Source organism: Epinephelus moara, chromosome 2 (genome assembly GCF_006386435.1).
Source record: "Epinephelus moara isolate mb chromosome 2, YSFRI_EMoa_1.0, whole genome shotgun sequence".
NCBI lineage: Eukaryota > Metazoa > Chordata > Actinopteri > Perciformes > Serranidae > Epinephelus > Epinephelus moara.
Window position 1 is genome coordinate 14,915,878 of NC_065507.1, and position 15,464 is coordinate 14,931,341.

General features: G+C 43.2%; 1 protein-coding gene across 1 annotated transcript; it reads left to right on the top strand.

Annotated features, from left to right (window-relative positions):
- Window positions 1-4,504: 4,504 nt before the first annotated feature.
- fzd9b (frizzled class receptor 9b) lies at window positions 4,505-7,225 on the top strand. The gene has a single exon (XM_050072240.1). The coding sequence runs from the start codon at window positions 5,013-5,015 to the stop codon at window positions 6,768-6,770; it is 1,758 nt and encodes a 585-aa protein (XP_049928197.1). The 5' UTR covers window positions 4,505-5,012; the 3' UTR covers window positions 6,771-7,225.
- The last annotated feature ends 8,239 nt before the right edge of the window (window positions 7,226-15,464 follow it).

The following is a 15,464-nucleotide window of genomic DNA, read 5'->3' on the forward strand; positions in this document are numbered from 1 at the left end:
CACTGTAAATTGGTGTTTTTGCACGACAACAACTTGTTAATAAATGTTATAATTTAGTGGCGATGAAGTCCAACTGTTGCATCACGTCATTGTGTCTCAGTCAAGTTGCACACTGCTAAGACTACAACAAACGGTCACCTTGCACAGTGGTTCCCAACTGGTCCAGCCATGGGGTCCAGATTTCTCCTTTGTCAATATTACTTCAAGGTCCACACAGTTTAATACATTCAGCATCATACTCACATTTGCCCATGTCATCGAGCTAGTTTGCTGTCTGTCCAGTAGCTGGCTGTTACTCTACAACATGAAACAGCACTTCAAAATAAAAGCTCTGTGCCAGAAATTCACTGTACATCAAAATAAAGTGTGTTTTTTACAAACATGTTTGCGAGTCATTTGCAGTCCACTCAGAATTGATCCACAACCCACTTGTGGACTGCGACACACCAGTTGGCAACCTCTGACCTAGCACGTACATTGTGCCCCTGCATAAGTCTCCACACCAGCAGATCGCAGTCTGTTTGTCATTCACAAAGGGAAACCAGAAGACCAACAGGAGGGATTTAAGATACTAGTTAGTCAATTAACATAATACAACCCAATGTTAAAAGAGCAAATGTTATCTACTGTGGGAACAATAATACAAACAGTTATGAACCGTTTCTGCTTAAGAGCTCAGTGACTGAAAAAAAAGATGTTATCTCATATAACAAGTTAGTTTTGATCTCACGCTCTCATGACTTCAGCTGACTGTTTGCTTTCCTCACTTCCAGTTCTCTTCTCATGCGCTGAGCTGAATTTCCAATAAGAGTGATTTCATTTCATTCACGCCAATTCAACATTGTGAATCGGCTGAGAAAAGGCCAGACTAGTGCCAACAGTGCGGGACACACCACAAAAACTAGGGTGGCAGGTGCTCACCAATGGCCCAATGTTGACCAAGTGCTGACTGTTGGCTGTTGGTAGCCGTATTTCATTGCCTTTGGAGAGAGCCAGGCTAGTTGTCTCCCCACTCTTTCAGTCTTGTTAATCTAAGCTGATGATCGTTGGCTCTAGCTTTATATTTAGTGATAGCCAATCAATTTTCTCTACTTCTTTTTGACAAAAACAGTGGATAATATATGCCAAAAGTTCAACTATTCCTTTAAAGAATTTGGCTTATTCTGCGTTTTCATTTAAGTGCAAGCGGCCACAGCATCATGCTTAATTCTCAAGATATTGAACACATTCAACATGTGGCCAGCATTGAACTAAATGCTGGAATAAACAAAGTTACTCTCAGATCAAACAAGTGCAAAACTGCCTTCAGCAGAGTTTTAACACACGGGCTAATAGAGATAGTATGCAGTTGACAGCCAATCCAGTCCTGCAGGGCGAGAGGCCAAAATCCTTGAGTTCCACCCCTGTTTGAGAAAAGATCAAATGCTCAGCGCAACAGCTGTGGAGCTGCAGGCTCTCCGCATTCAGCCACTAGATGGAAACAATAGTCCTCTGCTCTGCACAATCACTGTTGCATCCATTTGTTGCATGTTACGCCTGATTCTGTGCACTGTTTGGTCGTCTGCCATCATGCCAGTTCAAATGATCCTATTTATGGATTCATTGTGCACATGTCTTTGTGTTTTTTCAGAGAGACCATCCTTCAACTGGTCCTCACTTGAAGCGACTGCCCCCTGCTGAAGTGTCCCTAAGCAAGGCAGTGAACCCCCTGCCAGCTGCAGGAGAGATTTGTTTTACAGAGGAGGACTGACCTGCAGGGCTCAATAAAGTTTCACATTATACTGCATGAAAACATTAGCAGAAAATGGTGACAGAGTAATTATGAGTCAGCAACAGTAAAACGCCACTGGGACTATCAGTTTACAAGAGGAACTGGCTTTTTCCTACAACTATACTGGGGAGAAACTATACTGGTGTGTGAGCAGGAGAGGTAGATTCTTATGAATCCAGAGGGGGAAGTTGTTGCATCACATTTTTTATTTTCCTCTATAGCTCTTATAATTACTTAATAAAGGATAATACTAGTTGCAGATCCATTTGGCGGGTGTTAAAATGACTCTGTAAGCCTGCTCCTGATGTTGTTACCCACTATTTGTGCAAAGTAACTACAAAGTATTCAGTAAATACTCATGTACTGTGTGTCCACTCAGAGGTACTTGTACATTTTATGTCATTACTGTCTTTTTATATTGTACTTTTCTGACTCCACTACACTTATTGGACAGCTGTAACTTTGCAGATTACGATTTTTAAATCCTACAATAAGCGTATGCTGTACACGTAATTTTTTAGGTGTTTTTGCTTAATTTGAAACTCCAATTTATGCCATATTATATTTTTAACCCTACTATTTATTCAACAATTTCAGTTATTGATTACTTTGCAAATTCAAACTTTATATAACAGATAACAGCCGTTAGCATAATCTATTGCTTTATAAATCTACTGAACATTACATAAAGTGATTAAATTTGTTCCATGGAGAGCGGCTACAGCTTTAAAATACTGTCCACATGTTAGTGCATCAGTTATAATAATCCACTGGTATCATAAATGAAAATAAGATATGGGCCTTTCTGCTGCATATGGGTACTTTTAATTAATACATGAAGTATTTTGCCGATTATACGTCCACACTTTTATTCAAGTTTGTCAAAATCTAGTTTTAATATCTACTCTTAATATTCAAGTTTACGATAAAGGATCTATGAGGTCGCTACCACAAACACTTTAGTTTACTTTTTCTGAGTGTACATTCATATTGTAGCGTCATCTTGCTCTGCAGTACACACTTTGTGAACGCTTCTTTCTGTCTCACGTTGATTATGATATTAGATTCTCAGCTGATTATGTGAACATGGTCTAGATTCTTAAATAGGCTACATTCTGAATTTGATCAGCTTCAGGGGGGGGGAGTTGGGGCCCAAAGCTCATTTTTGCCCCAAAGTCTCCAGCAGGTTCATCTGGCCCTGCTTATACTGGTGTATAATTTTGAATGCAGCACTTTTACTTGTAATGGTGTATTTTTGCATTTCTACTTTTACCTAAGCTGAGAATAATGTTGTTACCACTGTGCATGAGCAACTATAATCTCATAAAGATAAGGGCCGTTCTGCAAAAAGCAAAGTAGTGGGGGAAGTATTCAGATCCTTTATTTATTTATTTCTATGCACCAATTTGTGCATTTTCTGCATTCATTTATGGTGTTAATGTCTTTAATTTTGTCAAAGTAAAAGTGCTCTACTGCTTTTTTTTGGTTACTGGTATAGACAAAGCATTTTCTAAATATTGAGGAGGCTGTTTCCCTTGTGTCCCCTCAGAAATATACACTTATAGCACCAAAGGTATTAATTATGCAAAGAAATGCTGCCTGTGACAGTTAGGCTATGCTACTGCATAACTGAATTATTAATACTGGTGCATAAATGTCTAAGTAGCATTTTACTGGTGAGGATTGCTGGGCCCCCCACTCAGCCTTCACCTGCAAAATGTCAAATGTCAAATTAACACGTAGCAAACAGGATGAGACACAAAATGACCACGAAGAGACACAAAGCAACTACAAAGACACATAAAACAACCACATGGAGACACAAACTGACCAAAAAAGACACGAAATGACCTCAAATAGAAACAAAATTATCTCAGTAAGACACAAAGCAACCACAAGGACACTCACAATTACCACAAAGAGACACAAAACTACAAAAAGATGCAAATTTACGACAAAACCTGCTCCTATGTGGGAGAGGTGATGGGGCCCTTTGCATATCTGTGCCCAGGGCCCCACTGTCTCGTGATCCGCCCATGGCACTTCACTCTTTCATGAACTCACCATGTGTAATCTTTTTTTTTTTAATGCGAAATCTGTATAGAGTAACTATGTGTAAAATTCAAATATCTCAAAATTGAATTAGCAGATAACTAGTATTTTAATTATATGGAAGTGAAGTGAAGTGAAGTGCAATGACCTCAGATGTGTAGCTTGTGTAAGTTACATTCCACTACTGGAAAAAGAGTGGGGGTACTTCAGGTACTTTTTTGGTGATAATACAACTGATGATTAGTGTGCATGCTACTACTTCTACTTCAACTACTTCTACTACTACTACTGTTACTACCACTGCTGCAACTACTACTGCTACATCTAGTATTACTCGTCTTTCTGCATCTTCAGCCTTGGTTTTCAGTTCATTCAGCATCCAAACGCATTTTCCGCAGGAAATGCATTTTTAGTTCACATTTTCAAAGCAGTGGGGCTTCTTTTACCTGTAAATGAGTATTTCACATTAACACATTAGCCTATTATTGTATTGAATCAAACAGTCTGAGTGTAAGTGGATGCAGAGATGTCAGGCCCATCTGACCATGCTCCAGCATCTGTCTGATAATTTTCCTTGTGTGGTGCTGCCGGTTGAAATGTGAGCGTCACGGAGCGCCCTCCCTCCTCCTTCTCCTCCTCCTCCTCCTCCTCCTCCTCTCGGTCTCTCCCCCGACTGAAGTCCCACTGAGCGGCTCTCAAACTTCAGTGTCGAGCCTGAAAGCGGAGGACGAAGAGCAGGGAGCCGACAGACACGCAGAGTCGCAGCTAAACAGCCTTTTTGGACCCGCAAGAAACAAACGTGAGCGGCCGCTTTGATACGTGTGTTTGATGATCGGGTACTTACGGTCGGTGTGAGGATTTACTCTCAGCTCTCGGTGTTTGATTTTGATCATTTTCCTCCATTGTTGGTCGAAGTTTCCGACTGTCACGTCTTAGTTACGGACGTCTCTCTCGGCTGTCTGTGGGATTAATCGTTTTAATTCAACACTAAATAATTGGACACTTAGATACTTTGTGCTGAAGGCTGTTTTTGGAGTGTTTTTCTAACGGAGCGGTGACAGTGAAGGCAACATTTGGACCTGCCTTCGCCATGGGGAAATAGCGGGGGATCTCTCTGCAGCCGACCCCCGTGTTTTTGACTTTTTAATGATCATTTCTAAAAGACAGAGCTCAGTTTTTGACTAAAACAATGAGCATGGATGGTTGTCCGCTGAAGGTGGTGATTTTTCTGTGGTGTCTGCTGGTGATTTCTGGCTCCAGCTTTGAGATAGGCTCCTACGACCTGGAGCGAGGCAGACCGGCCAAGTGCGAGCCCATCGTGATCCCCATGTGCGAGGGGATCGGCTACAACCTGACCCGGATGCCCAACTTCATGGACCACGACGACCAGAGGGAGGCTGCCATCAAGCTCAACGAGTTTGCCCCTCTGGTGGCTTATGGCTGTGATGTGCACCTCCGCTTCTTCCTCTGCTCCCTCTACGCCCCCATGTGCACGGACAAAGTGTCGACCTCCATCCCCGCCTGCAGACCCATGTGTGAGCAGGCCAGGGAGCGGTGTGCCCCCATCATGAAGAAGTTCAGCTACACCTGGCCCGACTCGCTCGACTGCTCCAAGCTGCCCACCAGAAACGACCCCAACGCCCTGTGCATGGAGGCCCCCGAGAACGAAACCAGGACGGAGGTCAAGAAAGGCGAAGGCATGCTACCGGTGCCTCCTCGCCCCAGGCAGCCGGGCACCAGCAGCGGCCGCTCTCCGGGCAGCATGGGCTCCTGCGAGAACCCGGACAAGTTCCAGTTTGTGGAGAAGAGCCAGTCGTGTGCGCCACGCTGCTCCCCCGCCGTGGACGTCTTCTGGTCCAGGCAGGACAAGGACTTTGCCTTTATTTGGATGACAGTGTGGTCCATCCTCTGCTTTATCTCCACCGCCTTCACCGTCCTCACCTTCCTCCTGGAGCCTCACCGCTTCCAGTACCCGGAGCGCCCCATCATCTTCCTCTCCATGTGCTACAACGTCTACTCCGTGGCCTTCATCATCCGCTCTGTAGCTGGGGCTGAGAACATCGCCTGCGACCGGGAGCACGGAGAGCTGTACATCATCCAGGAGGGGCTGGAGTCGACCGGCTGCACCATCGTCTTCCTCATCCTCTACTACTTTGGCATGGCCTCTTCTATCTGGTGGGTCATCCTCACCCTCACCTGGTTCCTGGCTGCGGGGAAGAAGTGGGGCCACGAGGCTATCGAGGCCCACAGCAACTACTTCCACATGGCTGCGTGGGGCATCCCTGCTCTGAAGACCATCATCATCCTCACAATGAGGAAGGTGGCTGGAGACGAACTGACGGGGCTGTGCTATGTGGGAAGCATGGACTCGGGGGCACTCACGGGCTTCGTCCTTATCCCTCTGTCCTGCTACCTGATCATCGGCACCTCCTTCATCCTCACGGGCTTTGTGGCGCTCTTCCACATCCGCAAAGTGATGAAGACAGAGGGCACCAACACGGAGAAGCTGGAGAAGCTCATGGTGAAAATCGGCATCTACTCCATCCTCTACACGGTGCCTGCCACCTGCGTCATAGTCTGCTACTTCTACGAGAGGCTAAACATGGACTACTGGAAGCTGAGGGGGGTGCAGATGAAGTGCGGCTCGTTCAACGGCCTCAGCAGCGACTGCTCCCTGCAGACGTCGGTGCCCACGGTGGCCGTGTTCATGCTGAAGATCTTCATGTCGCTGGTGGTGGGCATCACCAGTGGCGTGTGGGTGTGGAGCTCTAAGACCCTGCAGACCTGGCAGGGCCTGTGCAGCCGGAAGCTGACAGACAGGACTAGAAGCAGGAAACCCTGCAGCGGCGTCAGCTGTGGCAGCACACACTGCCACTACAAGTCTCCTGCTGTGGTGCTACACATGGCCAAGACTGACCTGCACTCAGACAACCCCACACATGTCTGAGAGGGAGCGTGACACACACACACACACACACACACACACACACACACACACTGTCAATTGCAACTATATACACTAACAAATACACACACACACACACACACACACGCCCTGCGTAAGGAGCTGCTAAAGACTTTGTAAGAAGATGAGTGGTTGAGTTGAACTGTCAGTCGCTGCTCTGCTGCTGCCGAGGGAAACACAGGTACAGGAGTCACTATGAGAAACTATCTATAAAAACAGTATTCAGTGCGTTAAGGGAAATGTTCAGTATTGTTACCCATATTTTTCTGTTTCATAGTGTTCTGTGCAGTAGACATGCCCAGTGTTCAAAGCAAAAAAAAAAACTGTAAAGGGAGGTATCATGGGAAATATCCTCCTCCCTGAAAGTGGCATGATTAACTGTATAAATCTGTATAAATGTTTTATTTATTGTAAATATATTTAATTTAAAGTTATCAGATTTGTTGTTTAGATGCATTTATTAAAGGTAAAGGGAAATTAAGTGCCTTTTATAAGAACTCTGGTTCTGGCCTTTTTGGAGGACAATAAATTTGTGGAATTCATGTTCAACTCTGTCACTGCCTGGTGTTATTGTTTGTCACCATCTCACTGTGGCTTCAAATGAATATTTAACCATTTTAACAGTCTTAAACGCTTTCAGATTTAACAGTCACAAATGATTGCTCATTTCAGTCTTGTTTTCCTGATTTTCCTGCCTTTCTTCTCGGGGGATTCGCACATTTTTTTACAGCGGGGCTCCCCGCCAAATGTGTTGTCTTCCAAGTGCATGCTACACACCCCAGAGGCGTCCCCAACAATAATCCTCAAAGAGAATCGCTGATGAATAGAGTGACAAACCGTGGCGAGTATTAATGTTTGCATCACCGTCTTCAAAATGCAGCAGCGGAGGAATATATTTAATTAATGGCTGTTTTTTAATCCTTCCACAAAATCGTTGTTGTTGCCCCCTCGCTGCTCCATTTGATCCCCGTGCAAACACTCAGCACTTTGATCTGCGAGGACGAATCTGGAGTGGATTTCAGCCTTATTGCATGGTTTCACTGACAGATTTAAAGTTAAGCGCAGGCACTCAGAATTGTGGTTGTTCATTGAGTGGAAGGATTATTCACTTAATATTTAAGTTTCTATGTGGTTTGTGGCTCTTGGAAGCTGTGTTTCTGGTATAAATTAAGGGATTCCGATATATAAAATATCTGAATACCTATGTTTAAGTGTTTGAATCTGATACTCTGCAAGGCCTTTTGTCTGGCTGCAGAAACAATACAACTGCCACCAGGTATAAATAATCACTGACTGATTCAGAGAAAAAGTTGTTTATTTCCATTTAATAAATACTCTTAAGTTGGTCTTGCAACTAACATTTCAGTAATAAAGTCGTTTTTATGATGCACAAGAGCCACCGTGTTCTCACATGCTCCATAAAAAAGTGAAAATAAATAGCTTTTACATTACGGGACTTTAACAATTTAAGTGCCAACGTAAATTACAACCACCCACAGCAAGTCATTTCGCAGCAAAACAGTGGAAATTGCAGTGTTTGACAGCAGTGGGATTGATTATTATGTCTGTGTGTAATTGTGTGCTGTGTCACCAGCAGCAGCAGCAGCAGCAGCAGCACATGGGAGTGATAGCATGGAAAAAAATGTGATGACCAGGAGCTTGTTTTCATTACATTACTGGAGCCTCGGCCGTGTGAAGCAGGCGTGTGCTCGCTGACATCTCCAGAGGTTAAAAAGTTGTTTTGTTTTTTCCACCGTTTGCATTCCAGCAGATGTTTAATAAGCTTCATGTACTACAGCACATGTTAGTGTTCATTTGTGAAAGACACATCAGTTTGAATCAAAGCTGCGTTATGTCTCTGTAGTAAATTAACCACACTTCCACTCGCCTGAGTTAACTTAAATTACTTATTCCTTCCTTCTGCAGAACAAGATGTGGGTTAACTACCAACATCCTCCCTCCCTCCTCCTTTTTTTGTTTTCATTACTCAGCCATTGTAGACGTTGTCCATGGCTTGGCAAGCGAGCGTTGCGAGTCCTGGACTCTGACACCGTGTGGATCACATTTAACTATTTAAAAAGGGGGCTGTTTTGCTTGGAGCGCGCTTGCAGCCAGAGACTCGGCTGGTGGTGTTTCAGCCACATGTTCCAGTTCATGGGCGCCTGAACGGGGGCGCGTGCTTCCTCCCCAGTTTACACTCCAGTGACATGACCCAGAGAGGCCAAACACTTGCTGTGTGAGACACAAACCAGCTTGTCCCACCTGCGCTGAGCTGCACTGATTAGATAGGAAGGAGGTAGCTGGAGAGGGTTAAGGACACGGGGGTAGCACACAGGGCAAGTTTGTCCTCTGCAGCAAAGCTTTGTTTAAACCTCTTTTTCCCCTCTCAGCATTTCTCTTTCGTTTTCTTGCCCTTTCTGCACTTCTCTTTTTTATTATTTTTCCATGTATTGCTGAATATGACTAAGACAGGTTTTTAAAAAATCACAAAGGTCAACAGAAATGACTTGTTATAGCAGCAACAGGATGTCTTTGCTCTGTTTCTTTTTCCACAAATATGAATTCTATCGCTCCATTTCCAGGTCACCGACAGCTATTTTTAGCTCCTCTCTTTCGCAGAGGAAAGGAATCACAGTGGAGCACAGTGCTTCAGATAGAGGCAAGAAAGAAAGGTTCATTCCAAAAGCAGAGTTTGTTTGAGCTGTGGTTCCTTTGGCGCCAGAGATGTGGCTGCCGGGAACACCTTCCCTACACACACACACATATATGCAGACACACACACCTGAGGTCTGCAGTGCTGTAGCAGCGGCAGCCAATCAACACCGAGCTTGTTGTGAAGAAGACCCCACCCAGACTTCCAGTAATGTCCAATTTCAGGAGTAAGTAAGCTCAGTCTCGCTCGAAAGATTTAGTTTGGCTGAGTCTCCGCGCTGTTTTTCTTCTCTTCTGGCTCAGGAGGTTAAATAGTGTCAGTCGCACTGAGCAGCAAGTTTGTCTGGGCCAAAAGTGAGACTACTCCCAGAAAAGGCAACACTTCTCCTTATAGGTTTCTCAGGAATATTTCATTGTGTCGACTGTGAGCCGAACAGGGTGTTTATTTGTTCTAAAGCAACACAGAGCAGGTCTATTTACCCAGGATTTGTACATTTGTTTTTTGTAAAAAGGCGTAAAAACACCTTTCCCGCTTTAGCTGCTGACACCATGTTTTTGTCTGCTGAGGAGAAATCCCTCCATCTGGTCATGGGTCTGATTAAAGGCGATCATTATGGCATCAATGCGCCTCCCTCATAGACTTAAACCCCTGCCCACCCCTGAGGGGAAAAAAAGAGAAAATAAAGCATCCTTCATTACTCTGCCCTCCCTCCTTCTGCAGTCCCTCACCCCCCTTGAGCACTATCCCTTTCCTGTGCTGTTTTGATGTGTAAATGAGCGTATTGAAAACCTGCAGGCCCCCAAAGAGATGCTTTCCATGAAAATGCGGCAGTCAGAGAGCACCAGAGTTCACACAGCTCGCCACTCCACGCAACCGGACTCCAATCAGACGCCCAGTACGCTGCCGCCGCTGCTGTCTCGCCCATTGGAGCAAGACACAAACATCAAATCACACACACAATTGCACAGACTGACTCATATCATCACGCAGACATAAACATTTACACTGTGACCTCTGAGAAGAATCTGCTCCAGAGGTAAAAAATGCACACGCAGAGTTTGAGAATTTGGCTTTTGCAGTGACTTTTTCCCTTTTGGTTGAATTGAGGATACAGTGTTGAGTGTCTGAAGTGGCTGAAGAGATACAGCAGCTGAGATTTTTCTGCAGCATCTATCACGTCAGTGAAATGAAAGCACACAAGCTGAGAGATTAAAAGACTGCTTCTGAGTACAGAGGATTGTCTGTGTTGTTCAGTGTCTTGGAATTTCAGAGGCGTTGCAGAGGAAGAAATACTCAAAGGTTTTTATTCTATTCAAAATAACATGTTATCTAATCAACAGCAACACATCGAGCAGAAGTTTATTTACAATTAAATGAACCAAAAGTCCCTTTCATACCCACGTCTTAGATCCTTCTTTCAGGACTTATTTTTCTTCTTAGCTTGAGATAATTTCAACTTTCACTGGTATTTTCTAAAAATAAGTGTCGCTATCTCAAAACATGACTGGCAAATAAGGCACTTTGCTGCAGCGGTATCAAGGAAATGAGCCTTGATCCAAGATAGTTTCTTGGAAACAGATGAGGTTCTTTCACCCAACCAGCAGATTGTTGTCATTTACTATCAAAGACTGAGATATTGAGACACACCGATCAGTTAACATGGAGATTTTCTGCAGCGTGGGTTCAGTCCAAGTTGTAACTGCACTTTATCTGACCTGGAGGACGTCACTTTTCAGTCTCAATTTCCAGACTTCATCCTTTCATCTTGATATTAAAGGGAGTGAAGACATGAATAGCACTGGAAGGAATGTGCTTTTGAATTTTAATCAGAATGAGCTTTTAATTAAACATTCACTAAAAAAGGACCCAAAACATGATTTGAACTTGAATTAAATCAAATCAATTTTATTCAGATGGCCCGAAATCACAAACCACCATCAAAGAGCTTTACAATCTGTACAGCATTCAACACCCTCTATCCTCTGAAACAACGACAGTAGAATTATATCGTGGAAAAGAACAATTAAACTTAAATAAAAAGGAGTAGGAACAAGTACAGCAGTTTATCAGCAATTAAACTTACATATGCATTTAAGGGATGAAGCTGGTGCCATTATAAAGAAGGCAGATTACATTAAAGGTTTGTTAGAACGCTGAGATGTTTATAAAAAAAAAATATAAAGAGAGAGCCATAAAAAAGAATATACCTTTCACCTAGAGCAGCAGTGCCTGACTTAGCAGATTTGGTGAACCAGGCACCCCCCCACCCCACCCTAAAAATATTATTATCTTTGAAACATAATTCATTTATTAGAAACAAGAACAAGAGCTAATGAGAAGTCAACAAAAAATAATAATAGATAACAAACGATAAGAATACAAATTAGCAAATTTCATCTTCTGTACTGTGCCCCGATGCTTTTTGCCTTTTCATTTTCTCTTACCCTAATGCTCCCCACATCAACTCCACTGCACCGTACTTATTAATGCTCTAGCATGTTCTAACACAACTAGAGGTGGTACCCGTACTATTGACCCACCACTGACCAACCATTGGCATCATTTTTCCATTATGTTTGACTTTCTTTTTTATTAATTTTTGTTTAATTCATTTTGTAATTTTTCATAATTTCATTTTTTATTTTTAAATGTTTTTTTTTATTTAATTTATTTTTTTATTTTAAATGTTTTAATTTAATTTAATTTAATTTAATTCATTCTGTAATTTTTTTTATATTTTCTTTATAATTTAATTCTTATTTATTAAATGTTCTTCTAGTTATTTTTTTATTTTAATTTTTTAAATTTAATTTAACTCAGTTTAATTTAATTCATTTTGTAATTTATCAATAATTTCTTTATAATTACATTTTTATTTTTAAATCTTTTTTTAATTTAATTTCTTTTTTAATTTTTTTTAATTTAATTCAATTTAATTTAACTCACTTTGTAAATTTATAGACTTATCTCATAATTTAATTTTTTTTTATGTGTTTTTAATTTAATTTTTTATTATAGTCTTTTTTAATTTAACATCAAAAGTATCACTCATTTTTTATTTTTTATTTTAAAAAATGAGGGTGGGGGTGCCCCCTCTTCTGGGTGGCACCCAAGGCAGCCGTCCATGTTGACTATAGGAAGAACCACCACTGAAGAACAGAAAAAGAAAAAGAGAATATTTTTTTCATTACAATCATAACAAAGGGTAAATTGGATAATATTGCAGGACAGCAGAGTCACTACCCATCCTGCCCCACAACTAAAAACCTGTTTTTCAGACAATACCTGGACACCTCATGCTATAAACGCTCTTGGTTGTTAATGTGAAAAAGATGGTCTTACAATCTTTGATGCCATCTAAATGTAGTTCCTACAGTGATTGAATGCATTTATCATAAATAGTGTTGGACAAAACGTCTGATGTAAAGTGCTGTCGAAGATGCAGTCAGGTCAAACTTGATGCTAATGAAAGCTGTGCTCCAACACAAAGTGGCGACACTGAGAGACTAAATGTCGGGCAGATAATAAGAGCACAGTGCAGGAGGAGAAAGTTTGAAGGAAAAGTTTCCAGCTTTTTGCTGTATCTCTTTTTTTAGAGTGTTTTTTCATGTCCTTTGATCAATAAGCAGAAGACAGAGAAGTAAAGCTTTCTCATCCCCCTGTACTCATTCCTGTGCTCCGTCTGCCTGTGGCTGAAGGAGAGATGAATCAGTGAACAGAGGGAGGTTCCGCCGCTCGCTCTCGCTCTCTGAAGCCAACAGCATTGCTGTGATCACTGTTAATCTCCTTTGCCACTCTGCTGCCATCTCCTCAAATACATTCATCTCATTTCCAATAGTGTGCACGGCCTCTTCTTCCTTTCTAATTAGGCACCGTCAAGATTTCAGAAGTCACCCTTTGGTGCTCTGCGGCAGGCGAGATTGCTCTTTGAGCGAGGGGGTCAGCGATGGCAAGTATTTGTTTGAGGGTTAAATCACAGCAGGCCTTTCATCATGTTGTTATGTTGCACGATCAGAGGCTTGGGATTATGTAGGTCAGACGTTGGAGAGTGAGAGCGCCCCTTTTGTAGCTGCCATTTTTATTCAGTTGCTAGGCAGCACCCGCTCTAATCTCTTGTACCAAAGAGTCTCTCCCCGGAGAAAAAGAGAGGGAGCAGGAGTTACAAAGGACGAAAAAAAAATGTGAAAACAGCATCAACAAAGAACACAAACCCATGCAAGGACTGCTTTTAGAAACACTCTAAAGGGAGGGAGTGGAAAAGGACAGGATGTGGGAGTCTAAGCTCGGCCCTGAAACCTGCTCTGGCCCTCCTGAACATCTTTAAACCCCTGTGGTTTTATTTGTGCCATTGACTGGATAACTAAAGGATGATCAACCAATTGCACATCTCCGACTGCAGGGCAGACTCAACATCCAAATCTGTGCCCCTGTGCACATGCTGGGAAGTGTTATTTAAGCATTATAGGATACGTAACATCTCTTGAGTTTCACTTTCAAAAAATAAGTGGGAATGCTCCAGTGGGTCAGTGAAAGCAGGACAGTTGATGCGAGTCAGGATTTTGGCACAAATGTGAGCCAACAGGTACCAAAATGGATCAGAACCGCTCAGACCCGGGGGGCTCGGTCGTCTGGCAAGTGTGTCTGCTGTCACAGTGCCGCTGCACCCCCATCCTAAATGTGCTCATGTCACGCTCTGCCATCAAAGGCTCACCCCTCGGCTCTGTGTTCTGAGAGAGGAGGCACACCCCTCCATCCCCCCGACACACACACTGATCCCCTCCCTCCCACCCCGGCCCCGGGCTCGGTAAGGATCTGCTATTCTCCGTTGCATTTCACACTCTTTGATTTGGAGTTTTGAAGTTTGTTCTTGTCTGCCTTTTTTCCCCCCTCTCTCTTTTTTGACTTGGTTGTGTTTCATATTGACTGTCTTGATTCATGAAGTTTCCAGATGATGTGCGCTCTGCGAACTTGGCACTGTAGCACTGCTGCTTCTGATGCTCTCACGTCTGTACGCTAAATCTGAAGATACAGCCAACAGCCGGTTAGCTAGCAATGCATAAATACTAGGAAGGGGGTGATTCATCCGAGTGTGCAAGTTTATGCTGAAGCTGCGCTTTCACAGGAGGTTATGTGTACTCACTTTTTAATAAATAAAATATACCATGTTAATTAGTGAGCTTTAGATGTGCTGGTAGGTGGATGTTGTACATTTGAACAGAGTCAGACCAGCTGTTTCCACAACATATTCACACCCCAACTCGTCAAATAGGCCTACTGACGCTTGGTCAGTGGCCCGACACATCGAATTACGATGTTCTAGCTACCCCTCCTGTTTCAGTTTTGAACGTTCAGGGACGGTGTTTCAATTTATGCGTGTTACATGCATTGTGTCTTTCTAAGATAAAGACTTGTTTTCATAGGAAACATTCAGTTTCTGCTTGTTAAATGCATACAGTCTTTCTCAAAATAAACTCAGAACGTAGGTGAAAGAACTTTTTTAGTTTTACTTCATCGAGGTTAGGCAACAAAAGCACGTGGTTAAGTTTCAGAAAAAAGAACAGGGTTTGGCTTTGAATTTTACGGGACGCGAACACCACTGTCCCTGGTGAAAGTCGGTGGTTGTTGGACCCATTCACCACCCCTCCCACCCTGTTCGGACTTTCGCTGCCTTAACTTTCGTTCTTGTCCCGCTGCGTTTCCCTCTGACGCTGGCGAGCACCGTTAAACTATAAAGGCGACTGGCCACATATCATACCGATGTCTTTTTTCGTCAGTGTCTGACACTGCAGGTCACTGCCCAAGCGCCAGATTGCGACAACTTCGGAGTGAGACCGGGCTCTTCACACAGGACTATGGACAACAATGGGCTCCAGGTGAAAGTCCACAGTTTCTTGACCCATCCTCCTCCCTTCCCACACGGAGGTTCTCGCTCTTTATACCACGGTTGTTGCCCGGAGCATCAACAAATGCTACTACCTAGGTCGTCTCATACTGCTGCAAAAGGGTGCCTCTTTGCACCAGTG

Excerpts from the sequence above, each read along its gene's own strand:
- fzd9b (XM_050072240.1), top strand. The coding sequence starts at position 5,013 with ATGAGCATGGATGGTTGTCCGCTGAAGGTGGTGATTTTTCTGTGGTGT.